This window comes from Sceloporus occidentalis, unplaced genomic scaffold (genome assembly GCF_023333645.1).
Source record: "Sceloporus occidentalis isolate IW3139 unplaced genomic scaffold, rSceOcc1.0.p SCAF_20, whole genome shotgun sequence".
Classification (NCBI taxonomy): domain Eukaryota; kingdom Metazoa; phylum Chordata; class Lepidosauria; order Squamata; family Phrynosomatidae; genus Sceloporus; species Sceloporus occidentalis.
Genome location: NW_028317000.1, coordinates 10,032,741 through 10,049,111, shown reverse-complemented (window position 1 = coordinate 10,049,111; position 16,371 = coordinate 10,032,741). Strand labels below are relative to the sequence as shown.

Sequence of the window (16,371 nt, the reverse complement as noted above, 5' to 3'; positions counted from 1 at the left end):
TCCTGGAGAGAAGTGACCAGGGGGGTCCCACAGGGCTCTGTCCTGGGGCCAGTGTTATTCAACATCTTTATCAATGACTTGGATGACAGAATTGGGGGCATACTCATCAAATTTGCAGATGACACCAAATTAGGAGGCATAGCTAATACCCCAGAGGACAGGATCAAAATTTAAAACGACCTGAATAGATTAGAAAGCTGGGCCAAAGCTAACAAAATGGAATTCAACAGGGAGAAATGTAAGGTACTGCACTTAGAGCGGAAAAATGAAATGCACAGATATAGGATGGGGGACACCTGGCTGAATGAAAAATACATGTGAAAGGGATCTGGGAGTCCAAGTAGACCACAAGTTGAACATGAGTCAACAGTGTGATGTGGCAGCTAAAAAGGCCAATGCAATTTCAGGCTGCATCAATAAAAGTATAGTGTCTAGATCAAGGGAAGTAATAGTGCCACTCTATTCTGCTCTGGTCAGGCCTCACCTGGAATATTGTGTCCAGTTCTGGGCACCACAATATAAAAAGGATGTGGATAAACTGGAGCATGTTCAAAGAAAAGTGACTAAAATGGTGAAGGGTCTGGAAGCCATGCCCTATGAGGAACGACTTAGGGAGCTGGGGATGTTCAGCCTGGAGAAGAAAAGGCTAAGAGGTGATATGATAGCCCTGTTTAAATATTTGAAGGGGTGTCATATTGAGGAGGGAGCAAGCTTCTTTTCTGCTGCTCCAGAGATTAGGACCCGGAAAAATGGATGCAAGCTACAGCAAAAGAGATTCCATCTCAGCCTTAGGAAGAACTTCCTGACAGTAAGAGCTGTCCAACAGTGGAACAGACTCCCTTGGAGTCTGGTGGAATCTCCCTCTTTGGAGGTCTTTAAACAAAGGCTGGATGGCTATCTGTTGGTGATGCTTTGATTTGGATTTCCTGCATGGCAGGGGATTGGACTGGATGGCCCTTGCGGTCTCTTCCAACTTTATGATTCTAAGTACGACAACATGCACTAGTACACTTATTTGTGTTACAATTCTAGATTGCTGGGATTTTTCTTTAGCTTGTTAGGTTCTGTATTGTAGTCTGTCTGAGTCAGTCTATAATTTCAGCTTCAAGGTGTCTGAGCATAACAATGAGGACGACTTAAGAATGGCTGTGCCCTTTGTGAATTATTAGTAAAATGTATCTATGTATTGATCTAGAGATATTGGTATCCTGTTTTCTTACCAGTAACAATCTAGTATCCCAGTAACAATCACCATCTTTAAAAATGTCATTTCGTGTTCTGTGTTATTTTCTGATGCTGGTTGTTGCCTTCTTGCTCCCTACAGCAGCCCCCTCAGTTTGTGGACATTCCTCTGGAGGAAGATGACTCCTCAGATGAAGAGTACCAGCCAGAGGAGGAGGAAGAGGATGAGACAGCAGAAGAGGTATTTCATCTGGCCATTTATTGCTATGTTAGCTCTGACTGTTATAAAATGCTTGCACCCATAATCCTCCAATCTGGTTGTACTGTGACTGGGTTAGACTACAATTCCCATTACCCCCAACACCAACTTTATTTTTAAAAAATAAAAATGAATGTAACAGTCATTCAAGAATAGCATCCACATTATCTGAAAACATAACAAAGCACACATGCAGAACATCTGCCTGTTAAATTGATAGAACAAATAATAAAAGAAAAATTCCAATGGTACTTGAGCAATGCCATCTATTTATGGTTAAAGTAAATGTCTTCATGTTTTGTGTATTGCTTTATATGGTACATTCTGTTATTGTTGCTGACTGTTTTGAGATCTAAGCCGCTTATATAAATATTTATAAATACTCTAAATCCCCATGATCCTTTCTGATCTTGGAAGCTAAGCAGAGTCAACCCTGCCTAGTACTTGGATGGGAAACTGTCAATGAATATCAGGTGTTGTAAGCTGTATTTCAGGAACTGGCAAAACTACTTCTGACTAGTGAAATTCGTGGGTTTACCATAAGTTGACAGGTGGCTTAAGGCATGTGTACACACACTAAGATAATATATAAAAAGACACAGATTTTAATCAGATTATTACAAGGTAAACTTTTTATAACTTAATTGCCAATGGATTTAGATTTTTTAAAAAGAGTGGTGTCAACCAGCAAAAGCCCAATTTTTAATTAGTTGGCTGGGGCTGTACCACTTTAGATTGAAGGTGAAGGCTCCTCTAATGACCTTGGCATCTGGGGAGGTGACCATATGGACCTTATCTGTCAGTTGCTTTTCAGGTTGGCTTTCTTTAGTATGTACTAAAGGTTATACTGCAGGCATAGGGTACCCAACAGGATGTAGGATATTAGCTGTCCTGCTTCCTTGATTTCTTTATGCATCTCACTCTTCCATAGAGCCTAATGGAGAGTGATGTGGAAAGTACTGCCTCCTCACCTCGTGGAGCCAAGAGGTCTCGAACAAGGCAATCTGCTGACGTGATAGAGACAGATGAGGAAGGCACTACACCATTGGAGGTGAGATGGTTCTCTAAACATATCCTCAGAGCTAAGATGGGGAAGAGAGCTTCTTGTCTCCTCACTGTTGGACTCCCACCTTCCATCAGCTCTAGCACTGGTCTCATGACCAGTGTCAGTAACCTGCATTTGGCAATTCTGGAAATTGAAACAGAATATGTTCTAGAAGTTCCCATCTCTGACCTAGGGAATACCTCCTAATCATGACAGACAGCAAAACAAACATTTAAGTGCATCCTCAGTTTTATGCTGCTATGACAAGGGACTCAATCCTCCCTGTGGCAATACATCTTCTTCAGTCTTCTATGTTCCCTGTAGGCCTATGCTCCATTGAACTGTAAGAGATATGGAAGCAGGAGCATTCTTCCTCTTTATTTTGAAAGCTTCCTGACACTCCAGCCCTTCTCAGACAGCACATACTGGACCTTTAAACCAACTGTTCTTAACCTTTTCTTTACCACTGACCCCCTTTAAATATTTTTTTTTGCTGTAGACCACCAAGACTTGCATTTGAAATTCTGAAGTGCATCAATTTTTATTTAAAGTTGCTAAATATTTAATTAAAGTTGTGAGATGTGCAGTGAAGAACCTTTTTAAAAAAAAAAATCCCCCAAGCTGAGCTGACTAGATCTCATCCAGTTGCTTCCCTTCCTTTTGCTTTTTGGCCACCAAAGATCTCTCTGGTGTATTTCCACTACTGTGTGTGTGTGTGTGTGTGTCAGTAGTAGTGTCAGGTGACATGAAGAGTTGTGACTTAACTTGCTAGGCATGTATATTTGCGTGCATGAGCTGTGGAGAATTCAAGAAAAGTAACTATGCCACTGTATTCTGCTTTGATCAGGCCTCACCTGGAATAATGTGTTCTGTTCTGGGCACCACAATTCAAAAAGGATGTTGACAAACTGGAGCATACCAGAGAAGTGTGACCAAAATAGTGAAGGTTCTGGAAACCATGCGTTATGAGGGGAGACTTAGGGAGCTGAATATGTTTAGCCTGCAGAAGAGACGGTTAAGAGGTGACATGATATCCCTGTTTAAGTATTTAATAAATAATGGATGTGGTGGCTTAATGGTTAAGACGCCAATTCTAACAATTGGAAGATTGCAAAGGTGGCAGTTCGAGGCCCAAGTGCTGCATGATGGGATGAGCTCCTGTCGCTAGTCCCATCTTCTACCGACCTAGCAGTTTGAAAGCATGTAAATGCAAGTAGATAAATAGGTACCACTTTGGTGGGAAGGTAATAGCATTTGGTGCAGTCGTGCTGGCCACATGACCACCGGAGTAGTCCTTGGACAATGCTGGCTCTTTGGCTTAGTAACGGAGATGAGCACCGCCCCCTACAGTCGGCTATCTCTAGACATTCATGTCAAGGGACTACCTTTACCTTTTTAAATTAAATATTTGAAGTGGTGTGATCTTGAGGATGGAACAGGCTTGTTTTCTGTGGCTCCAGAGAATAGGAACCGGAGCAATGGATTCAGACTACAGGAAGAAATATTCCACCTCAGCATTAGGAGGAATTTCCTGACAGTAAGAGCTGTTTGACAATGGAATACACGCCTCTGGAGAGTGGTGGAGTCTCCTTCTTTGGAGGTCTTTAAGCAGAGGCTGGATGGCCATCTGTCAGGGGTGCTTTGATTGTGAGTTCCTGCATGGCAGGGGGTTGGACTGAATGGCCCTTAGTGGCCTCATGAATGATGACGTGGAAAATGAAGGCTGTACTAGTTGCCAGGGCCTGATATGTTCAGTGGGGGGTTCGAAGCGCTATGAGGCAGAAAATTCTCTGGAAAGTGGTCTGACACATGGCTAGTGCTCTCTGAGTTGTATCCAGATTGTGCAAAGTCATGAAGCAAATGGCAGTCCAAGCTCTCCTTTCTGCCCCACTCCTTCTCTTCTTTCTCCTCCTCCTCTCCCCATTCCAGGGCTTTCCAGCCTTCCACCTGAGGCTGATAACATTTATTCAAGCCTTCGTGAACCCCTTGCAAGGACATTGCGGACTCCCAGCGATTGCTGCTCTAAACAAATGTTTAAGATTTATTTAGGATTCATTCTCTATGAATAACTCTTAACTCACAGGGAAACTCAATTGGGAGAAGGGTCGGCTCAGTAGTGGAAAGCTTGTGGTTGGAGCCAATGCACATATAAGTGAAGCTTTTGATACTGATGGATTCTTTTTCCCTCCCTGCCATCTCACCCTCCTTTTTTTTCTCGTTCACTGCCACATAGAATCAGAGCTTGGAAAAGTTATTTTGGTCGACAACATCCAGAATCCTTCAACCAATATGCCCCAGAGCTGAGAGATTCTGTGAACTATAATGACTTATCCAAGCTTTTTGTTAAAACAGATTAAAAGAGTAGAAGTTTAATAAGTTAAGCTGAGGTTTCTCTTCTGTTTATCAGGCTGAGAAAGACACTACACTTCCCTTTCAGCGGCACATTAGTGCTGAAGTCATGCCTATGGGACCTCCCCCACCACCCAAACCCAAGCAAAGCAAGGATAGCACCTTCATGGAGAAACTGCATGCAGTGGATGAGGAGCTGGCATCAAGTCCTGTGTGTATGGATTCCTACCAGGTAAAGGTATCATAGGCTGGGCTGAATGGCATCTTCCATTTAACATTTTCTGCTTGGGGGTCCCCCTCTTAATATTTCATCACAGAAACAAGAAACACAATCCTCAAAGTGTCAAAGACTTTTCTTGTTTTTGCAGTGATATATTAATTTATTATGATATCACCTTTTTATGGCCTATATTCCACTTCAAAGGAGTTACAGGTTATTCTGATATGGAGGGGTGTTGTTAGATGGGTTACTTTTTTAAAAAAAACCATTTTATTAACACATATATGTTAGAGTTCAAAGATATAGCTGTGTTTGTCTGTAGAATCAGTATGTAGAGAGATCTTGTAACACATTTGAAACCAACCAAAAGAAAGAAGTTGGCAGCATGAGCTTTCGTAGATTTCATTCTACTTCCTCAGATACAGTTAGTGGATTAGAAACTAGGGACAGACATATATATGCCATTGGTATGTGAAAATGTCAATTCAAATTCAAAATCCTTTGTGTATGGAAATGAAGTAGCAAGTCCAGTTTTAACAATAGTTGTTAGTGAACAAAGACATTGGGGACTGGTCATTGTGTATGGAAATGAAGTGGCAAGACCAGTTTGGCTTTGAAAACTAGCCTGTAGGTGGGGAGAATAGATGAGTGTAGGATGCCCCCCCCCCAAGGATGGGGTTAGATAAACGTGTGTAGTGAGCCTGAAAGCCATTACCTTTGTTCAATCCATTGCTGAGGGACTGTAGTTTATGGATGAACTACAATTCTACTGTTTCTCTTTCCAGTCTACCTTTGTTCAAGGACCGCTGTTCTGATTTTTGAGATAGAATGCCAGGGAGATTGAAATGTTCTGCCACCGGTTTTTGTGTACCGTATTCCCATTCCTAATCTGATTTATGTCCATTTATCCTCTGGCAGAGGGACTGGCCTGTTTGTCCAATGTAGAGTGCTGATGGGCATTGATGACATAGTATGGAAGATGTTCATTCTCCAATGTGATTTATGCCATACTATGTCATCAGTGCCCATCAGCACTCTACATTGGGCAAACAGGCCAGTTTTTGTTTATTTTATTTAGAATATCTTTATCCAGCTCCTTAATCAAAAAGTCTCCAGGAGTCTTTTATATAATGCTTCTCAAAGACATTCCCTCCTCGCAGGCTTACAATCTAATATTGGCTTAGGCAACTGCTTGTAGTACAGAATATCTAGAGTGTTTCATGTCTGAAAAACCTGAATCCGCATGCAGTTTACTTTCTTTTTCTTTGAATATTGAACTAAGTTTCAAACTTGGTTTTAGTCCCTCACCAGCCACAAAACTCAGTTGATTATTTTGGAAAGCCTATCTCCTGGCGCAGCCCACTTCACAGGGGTGTTGTGAGTACAAAACGAGGAAGTCCTCCAAATGTGTCTCATACATCTACACCATGAAGTAGAGGTGGGATATGACTGTAACAAATACATTGATAGCTGAATGTGAACTGAACGTGTGAATAGCCCTGTATTCCTATACTTACTATGCTAGCCCTATAGTCCTATACTCTTATGCTTCTATACTTCTCCCTTTTGGTCCACCCGTGTGTCTTTATATCCTAAACAGAGTTCATCCATTGGCTCAGTAAAAGAACGGTAAGCCAACACTTTCATAAGTCCCACAATTCAGTTAGCCTCCTGTGTTAAACACTAGTAGTTGGATTCAGGCCATTATATTAGTATCACACTTTTTCTCCAGGCAGTTCGTAATGGCACAGATGGTGCTAGCTCTGCATCTTGTCCTCACTACAGCCCTGTGAGGTAGATCAGGCTGAGAGACAGTGAATGGCTCAAAGTCACCCAGTGAGTTTTATGGCTGAGTGGTGGATTTAAACCTGTTATCTTCCTACCTAATATTAGTTTAACACACAGGCTGGAATACTGTTACTTACTCCCTTCAAGTGCCATGCCTTCAACTACAACTCCCATTACCCCCTGCCATTATGCTTGCTGAGAATGATGGGATTTACATCCAAACTCATCCGAGTGGCAGACAGTTTGGGCGTGCTGTTCTAACTACTATATCACAAAGTGACATAGAGGAGTCTGTTTGAGTACCAAAAGATTAAGGTGTTCTGTTCCCCTCCTCTTACTTCCCAGCCCCTGGAAGACAGCTTGATTGCCTTCCGCACCCGATCAAAGAGGCCCCTGAAGGATGTGCCCCTTGGCCAGTTGGAGGCCGAGCTCCGTGCCCCAGACATCACCCCGGATATGTACGACCCCAACACGGCTGATGACGAAGATTGGAAAAGGTGGCTTAGTGGCCTCATGAATGATGACGTGGAAAATGAAGGCATGTACTAGTTGCCAGGGCCCAGTATGTCTTCAGAACGTAGCCCTTGGGCAAGGGCATTCCCCTTACAACCCTGTTTTTAAGAAGCACAGACTTCTTGTCTCATTGAAGAAATATTTTATGTTCCAGATGAGGCTGATGATGACGATGATCCTGAGTATAACTTCTTGGAGGATCTGGATGAACCAGACACGGAGGACTTCAGGAATGATCGAGCTGTCAGGATCACAAGTACATTCTCTTAAGAATTTTTACTATGGCTGCTTTGTGGCTGCCTTTGTTTACATCCATTTACTATTTTCACTACTAGCAACATAAAGCTGCATTTCTCAAAATTTAAGTCACTGAGGAGATTGGACTTCAGATCCCAGATTCCTCCAAGCCAGCATGACCACTAGTCAGAGATTCTAGGATTTGAAGCCAGAAAGGCCCACAGAAGTCTAGGCACTCATAGAATCAGAGAGTTGGAAGAGACCTCAAAGGCCATCAAACACAACCCCCTGCCATCCAGGAACATATTGTTCATTTATGTATGTATGTATGTATTTTATTTACCACCTTTCTCCCAGGCTAGGACCCAAGGCGGCTTCTAGAATACATTAAAAACGTTCACAAAACGTTCAAGACCTATTAAAAAACCCTACAATCAAAGCACTCCTGACAGATGGCCATCCAGCCACTGACTAAAAACCTCCAAAGAAGGAGACTCCACTACACTCTGAAGCAGTATATTCTACTGTTGAATTGCTCACACTGTCAGAAGTTTCTTCCTAATCTTGAGGTAGAATCTCTTTTGTTGTAGTTTGAACCCATTGCTCCATATTCTAGGTCAAAAACACAGTGCAGAAATAATCCAGTTTGAAACTGCTTTAACTGCCCTAGCTCAGTGCTAGGGAATTCTGGGAAGTGTAATTTTGTGAGACATTTAGACTTCTCTGTCAGAGAGCTCTGGTAATTCCCAAGATTCCCTAGCACTGAGCCAGGGCAGTTAAAGTGAACTCAAACGATTATTTCTGCAGCATGTTTTGGACCCTTGTCTCTGGAGCTGCAGAAAACAAGCTTGCTCCATCTTCAGTGTGATAACCTTTCAGATATTTAAATAGGGTTATCCTCTTAACCTCTCAATCTTTTCTTCTCCAGGCTAAACAATACCCAGCTCCCTAAGTAGGGCATGGTTCCCCTATGGGCCTGGTTTCCAGACCTTTCACCTTTTTGGTTGCCCCCCTCTGGATACACTCATATGCAGAAAAATCACAAGATGATAATAATAATAATAATAATAATAATAATAATAATAAAATTTATTTATATCCCGCCTCTCTACAAAAAGCAATCAGGGCGGTTTACAAAGTTAAAATATACAGTACAAATCCTCAACCCCCCCCCCCCTTTAAAATAAATTAAACAGTGTGGAATTAAAAACATACTTAAAAAAACAATACAGTAACTGTGGTGGAGTTGGAGATCAGCAGTTAGATTTTCCTTCTGATGGCCGGAGAACTATTCAGGAAAGGCCTGCTGGAAGAGATCCGTCTTTATAGCTTTTTTAAAGCTATTTAGGGTGGTAATATGTGCAGGCCATTCCACAATCTGGGAGCAACAGCTGAGAAGGTCCCTGGGAGGTTGTTGACAGCCTAGTTTTACAAGGCTGTAACAGATTTTTCCCTGAGGATCTAAATGTGCAGGGAGGATTATATGGAAGGAGGTGGTCCCGAAGATAGGTTGGACCCAAGCCATTTAGGGCTTTAAAGGTAATAACCAACACCTTGTACTGGGCCCGGAAACTGATGGGCAGCCAGTGGAGTGATCTTAAGATTGATGTTATATGGTCTCTTCTGGATGTACCAGAGACCAATATGGCTGCCATGTTCTGAACTAATTGAAGTTTCCGGACCAAGCAAGAGGGTAGCCCATGTAGAGTGCATTGCAGAAATCAAGGCGTGAGGTTACTAGCACATGTACTATGGTCTCAAGTTCCCTGACTTCCAGGAAAGGGCGCAGCTGGCGTATCAGCTGAAGCTGATAACAGGCACTCCTGACTGTCGCATTCACCTGATTTGCCATGTGAAGCGACGAATCTAGGAGCACCCCCAGACTGCGAACACAGTCCTTTGAGAAGAGTGCAACCTCTTCTAGGACTGGGGCTTGTATCCCGATGCCTTGGTTCAGAGCCGATACCATAAGTACCTCCGTTTTGTCTGGATTCAGCTTCAATTTGTTTTCCCTCATCCAATCCATTACTGCCTTAAGACAGTCATTGAGAGGCGAGACACCATCTGAAGTCACAGCTGAAGACCGAGACATGGAGAAATATATCTGGGTGTCATCAGCGTACTGATAACACCCTGCTCCATGCCTAAAGCAGGGTTAGAATCAGAAAAAAGAGTGAAGATAGGAGGAAGGAACATCAACAATCTTAGATATGCAGATGATACCATATTACTACTGGAAAACATCACAGATTTGGAGCAATTACTAAGGAAGGTCAAAGATGAAATCACAAAGGCAGGCTTAATGTTGAACATAAAGAAAACAAAAATAATGACCATGGAAGAAATACATAAATTCACCCTAGACAATGAAGAAATTGAAATAGTTAAAGAGTTCTCATACCTAGGATCAAACACTGATCAGAATGGTGACTGCAGCCAAGAAATAAGAAGACTAAGAATGGGAAGGACAGCAATGAAAGAAGTAGATAAAATCCTAAAGAGTAAAGAGTGTCCTCTGGACATGTCTTCTTATTTCTTGGCTGCAGTTACCATTCTGATCAGTGTTTAGCCTGGAGAAGAGAAGGTCAATAGATGATATGATAGTCCTGTTTAAATATTTGAAGGGATGTTATATTGAGGAGGGAACAAGCTTGTTTTCTGCTGCTCCAGAGAACAGGACCTGGAACAATGGATGTAAACTGCGGGGGGGGGGGGAGGAATCCACCTAAACATTAGGATTATTATTAGTAAGAGCTGTTCAAAAGTGGAACATACTTCCTCAGAGTGTGGTAGAGTCCCCCTTCTTGAAAGTCTTTAAACAGAGGCTGGATGGCCATCTGTTGGGAATGCTTTGATTGAGAGTTCTTGCATGGCAGTGGTTGGACTGGATGGCCCTTGGGGTCTCTTCCAACTCTATGATCCTATGTCAACATCCTTTTTCAGTTGTGGTGCCCAAAACTGGACGTGGTATTCCAAATGAGGACTGACGAAAGCAAAATAGAATGGCACTATTACGCCCCTCGATCTTGACACTATACTTCTGTTGATGCAGCCTGGAATCGCATTGGCTTTTTTTAGCAGCTGCTTCACATTGATGACTCATGTTTAACTTGTGGTCTACTAGGACTCCTAGATCTCTTTCTGTTGTCAAAATATCCTTTGGCCTCCCCTCTGAGAGTAAGATGGATTAGCCATTGATTTCAGCGGGCTGTGCTTATTCACCAGTAGAAGATGTGGAGTCAGTTTAATAATACAGTTTACAAGCCATCTCACCTAAGTTAACTTTAAACATATTGGCCACTTCATTGTTAACATTACAGTATCAGGGGTACTCCAGAATAACCTGTCCATCCATTTTTGGTAACCGCTGCTGTACTGCATTTAAACCAAGTCTTAAGTATCTAGATATCTAATTTGTTTGTATTTTTAAACAGTCTCCCAAAGCTTGAGGAACATAGTAGTTCTAAAATAACAAGTATTAGTTCTACTACTATTATAATAATCATTTATATCCTGCCTTCTCCCCATGATGAGACACAAGGTGGATTACAAATGATTAAAACCAGTACAGATTAAAATTTTCCAGAAACACCAGTTATATCTATCTGTATATAGAGATACAGATATGGATATAATTTAAAACTGGTTAAACAATCTATACAATTAAAACCATTCATGAAATTAATTAAAATACAATATTCAAAAAATCAACAAAACATCTCAATACCCCATAAAAGCCAAGCAGTCAGTTCCTAAATGCCTGATGAAAGAGGAAAATTTTGACTTGCCAGTGGAAGGAGAGCAAATAATAAGTTATTCTAGCTTCTCTAGCAAGAGAGCCCCAAAATTTGGTAGCAGCCACTGTGAAGGCTTTCTCCTTTGTTCCTCCTAAATGTATCTGAGAAGGTTGAGGGACAGAAAGGTTCCTCTTCAGAAGTTCTTGAAGCTTGAGCAGCTCATATACATAGATACAGTCCTTCTAATAGACTGTAACTGAGCTCTAGAGAGCTTTATAGGTCAAAGTTCTAGCAATTTGAAGTAATTGCTTCATCATCTAGTTTTAAAGTTGTGGACAGGGTCCTACTAGCCATTATCTACTCAGAGGTTGTTGTTTTTTAGTTCTTCAGAGTTATGTATTATTGCACAAGACTGACATTTTATAATATTGTCACTTGGATGTCCCCCAGATTTTAGCCTCTTGCCCTATATGTCCCACTGGAGCCCCAGTTGGTGCTGATGTTGGTCCCATTTTTACAAAAGCCTTTGTGGCCTAATTACTTCATTGTGTATGTGCATATATATGATTTTATATTATTTTAACATCAGTTTTTAAAATAATGCAATGTTTAGCTTTTAAGTTATTTTTGAGAAGAAGTGTAGTGTAGTGGTTTGGACGTTTGCCTAGAAGTCTGGAAGACCAGAGTTTGAAGCCCCACTCATCCAGGGAAACCTTGGACATATTGCATTCTGACAGCTTCAGAGGAATGCATGGGCAAACGCTCTCTGAATAAGCCTTCCCAAGAAAACCCTATGATAATGTTGTTATAAGTTAGACTCATTTATTTGAAATAATATTTATTATAAATGTTCTACATTTTAAACTGTCCTAATTGAGAGAACTTATTTTTTTATTAAAGTTTTAAAATGTGATACATAAAATAACATACCATCCACATTCGTACACATATACACAATGGAGAGGGCTTATGATATGAAGTGGGATAAAAATACTGGAAGGAAGAAAAGAGAAAGAGAAAGAAATGCCAGAAAATAACTGAGCTAAAATGCTCTCAACCAATCTGTTATTTACCAGCTGAATACTTTTGTCCCAGCAGCCAGTGTAATATATTAAGACCAAAAAACAAACAAACAACAAACAAAACAAAAAAACAACCATACAATTTTTCTTTCTCTAACCCTAACCTTCCTGCTCATTCTCAAGACAGTTGAATTTCTGTAGGGTCAGAAAACACCCCAGAACTCAATGCAAGTTGATTAATTCTTCTGGATTAAGGTTAATTCTGTGTTTTTTATATTACATGCCATACCTTTTTCTTCTCTGATTACTTAACAAAAAATAGGGTTATGTTGGTGGTGATTAGAAAGCTCAGTTACAGATGTTTGGTTATCTTTCAGAGAAGGAAGTGAATGAGTTGATGGAGGAGCTGTTTGAAACGGTAAGGCTTTCAGTGATCCTTGCAAAATCTTGCCCCCAAGGCATTTTTTACTTTCCGTGTTGATACAACTATATATTTCTGTTCAGTTTCAGGATGAGATGGGCTTCTCCAATGTGGAGGATGAGGGACCAGAAGATGAGGATAGTGCTGCTGAGGCCCGGCCAAATTTTAACACTCCACAAGTGCTCAGGTAAGATGCTCTGGGTCAGCCTTGGGGCAGCATGTTGCATTATTAGGGGATGTCAGTTTCTGGGTTTTTTATTTGTTTGTTTCTTTTTTTTTTGGCGGGGGGGTTGATCAGAGATCCTACTTACAGGGAAATCTTTCACCATTGCTATTGGGTTGACAAAGGAACACCTGAGGTGTAGCAGTACCTGGGTTGCTGGACTGAAAGCAATGTGATGTAGCTAGCTTGTTGAAGCTAAGGAGGGTTGGGTCTGATCAGTGATTAGATAACAAACTGTCCAAGAACCACTTCCCATGCACAAACTGCCTAGAATTCTATTGAATGAAGGTGGACCTTTGAAAGAGAAGGTAGATGGGTGGGTAGGATACATGGGAAGGTGATGAAGCCATGAGCTTATTAGTCCAGAGAGCGGAGTCTTTCCATAGTCTTGTTTCTTCTTCTTAGCATTGAGTTTCTAATTTCTGCCAAGACTGTTGTGAGTTCAGTTGAGTCTCCTTAAATATGGGGCAGAGTGGCAAAAAGGAATGCCATCTCTGTTTGGGAAAGGAGACAGAGGAATTGCTGGGCCATGGCCATCCTTTCTAGGTTGAGTAATACTGGAAAGTGATGGCGTGAACATGTTTGCCTAGTAACAATCTAAAGCAAAAAAGCTCCTGAAGTGTCAGTGGATGCTGCAGCTCTATGTATGAGAAAGAGGTCCTTATGCTTGAAGCTTCAGAGATGGCTATTATTTTAGGAAATAATCTAGTTCAGTGGTAGAGCAAATGCTTTCCAGACAAAAGATTCTAGCTATAGTAATTTATTCTTCTGCAGTGACCAGGAGTCCATCTGCTGTACCTAGAGTTGTGTGATCTAGTCACAGTGTGACATGATTTATTTACATCCCGTTTGGATTACTGTGATGTGTTTTACATATGGCTGCTATTGAAGAGTGTTCTGAAAGTTCAGTTATTGATAATGCTTTGATTGTGATTTCCTGCATGGAAAGGGGTTGGACTGGAGATCCCTTGTGGTCTCTTCCAACTCTATGATTCTGTGGTTCTATAATTCTATAAAAACATTGAAGCCCATTTGATTTCTGAGGCACTCCACTCAAGACCTCCTTCCAGTATGTACAGCCGTTGATGTTTCAGCAAGCTGGCATCATCACAGATGAACTGAACTGATCCTACAGATAGGAGCAGAACCACTATAATGGAGTGCCTCTTACCTTCATCTGATGGAGCTGATTCAGTAACAAACAATGATCAATGGTATCAACAGCCACATCCAGGAAGACCAATATTGTGGCACTCTCCTGTTTTTTACCTTGAGTAGTTCATCAACCTTAATTCCGCCCCGCACACTCAGAACAATCGGGAAGAACTTGCTAGAAATTCCATCATCTAAATACACTACTACATCCCAGAGGGCCTTCTCAGTAGTGACCCCAAAAATCTGGAACAGTCTTCCCGAGGAACTCCGCCTGATCACCCCTCTAGAAACATTCAAAAAGAGGCTAAAAACTTTCCTCTTCTGTCAAGCCTTCCCCTCTGGAAAATGAACTAGTGTACTTTGATCCCATCAACTTCCTGGCTCACCCTTTTGAATGATTGTTTTAGATTTGTATATTGTATTGTGTTATTGGTCTTATTTATTTATTTATTTATTTATCTATTTATTTATTTATCTATTTATTTATTTATTGAAGCTTTGACTCACACAAACAAACATAAACAATCGTACAAAATTACAGATATACAAATATGCATACATACTAGTCTTCAGCAATACATCAACGTCAGGTTGAGCAACCAATTCCACTACAGTAAAAGTGCTCTTCATATCATTCCTCTACCCTCTTCTTATCTACAATTCCTTCCCTTCTTCCTATTTTAAACTATTCTATTCCTCCTTTCTTTAACTCTAGCATCCTTCTCTCTTGACCCCACTCTTCCTACCCTAATCTCACTGCTAACCTACCACTCTCCTCCCCTAACCTACTCCAAGAACTCCTATCTCCATGTCGCTGACGTCCCTCCCTCACTTGCTCAGATCTTCTTTGACATACTAAAACTTTCTTTCTTCCAACTTTTCACTCAACTTCCCTCCCTCCTCAATACTGGTTGCTTTGTTCCTCTTATGGAATATATGGATGTATTTTAACCTGTTGTACGCCGCTTTGATTGCCTGGCAAAAAGCGGGATAGAAATAAAAATTTTATTATTATTTATTCTTACATTTGACTTTCATTTATCATCTCGTTGTACCTCCACTTGCATTCTTCACACTTATAACAAAACATATTAACTTGTGAAAATTGAGTAATCTAGATACTGCTAATCAAAACTTATTTAGATCCATTCTCTCTCCCTCGATACCAGTTATGTATTTCAGTTAATATTCAGATGTATAGAAATAAATGTTTATGATATTATATCTATTATATCTTTATATCTATTATATGTCCCAGGTCTTCTCCAAATATGACAGTACTTTTTCCCATGTTTGGTCAACCTCATTAGTTGTTTCTCCTCTCAATATAAGGGTTAATTTATCCATCTCCATAGCTTCGTACAAACTCAACAACCATTCTCTCCTATCAGGGATTTCATCTGATTTCCATTTTCTGGGTAATGAAATTCTTGCTAAAGTAATTGCATAATTTAGGATTTTACCATACTTCCTCTCTACATCTTCGTTCATCATATTCAATAAGTACATTTCTGGAAATTTTTGTAATGTAATATCTAGTATATGTCTATTGGGACATGATAAATATTTCTGAATTTCTTTGCAAGACCAAAGAAATCTATTTGATGATGTGTTTGTAACTGGTTTTAAATTTTGTGTACACCGCTTTTGTAAAAGCGGTATAAAAATAAAATTTAATATTATTATTATTATTATTATTATTATTATTAAAAATTAAGGTTGTTTCATTGCTATACCATGGCCTAAAACCAAACTGAAATGGGCTCAGATTATCTATTTCTTCCAAGAACATCTGAAGTGGCCCAGTTACCACCCATTGATGCACCTTGTTCAAAATGGAAATATCAGTGGCAGGGTGGTAGTTCTCACATACCTATGGGTCCAGGGAAATCCTCTTCTGGAGAGGGTGCAGCACAACTTCTTCAAGACAACAGGCATGTATCTCTTCTGACATAGTGACATATTTATCACTGCTGAACCAACCTAGTCAATCCAACTCTGCTAGATTTGAGTAGCCATGATGGGCAAGAGAGTTTAGACTGGCTCTTTCATTGATGTCCATCCAGCAATAGCTGTAGACTTATGTTTTGACAGGCCTTAGGGAACATGCAGTCTTAGAGGAGGGAGCAGAAGGTGAGCAGTGTTTGGATGGGTGGGTGTCATCCTTAACTCTTTGACTGTTGTTTTTTTAAAGATTTGTGTGTGGAATTTTTATTTTTA

General features: G+C 40.6%; 1 protein-coding gene across 2 annotated transcripts in view; it reads left to right on the top strand.

Moving 5' to 3' along the window:
- GON4L (gon-4 like) overlaps positions 1 to 16,371 on the top strand; it is a 60,645-nt gene that overhangs the window by 13,121 nt on the left and 31,153 nt on the right. For both annotated transcript variants that reach the window (XM_089483089.1, XM_089483088.1), the window contains 7 exons: positions 1,325 to 1,423; positions 2,373 to 2,492; positions 4,894 to 5,067; positions 7,189 to 7,381; positions 7,511 to 7,612; positions 12,730 to 12,770; positions 12,857 to 12,960. In XM_089483089.1, coding sequence (XP_089339215.1) covers positions 1,325 to 1,423; positions 2,373 to 2,492; positions 4,894 to 5,067; positions 7,189 to 7,381; positions 7,511 to 7,612; positions 12,730 to 12,770; positions 12,857 to 12,960 — 833 coding nt within the window. The remainder of the gene's footprint in view (positions 1 to 1,324; positions 1,424 to 2,372; positions 2,493 to 4,893; positions 5,068 to 7,188; positions 7,382 to 7,510; positions 7,613 to 12,729; positions 12,771 to 12,856; positions 12,961 to 16,371) is intronic.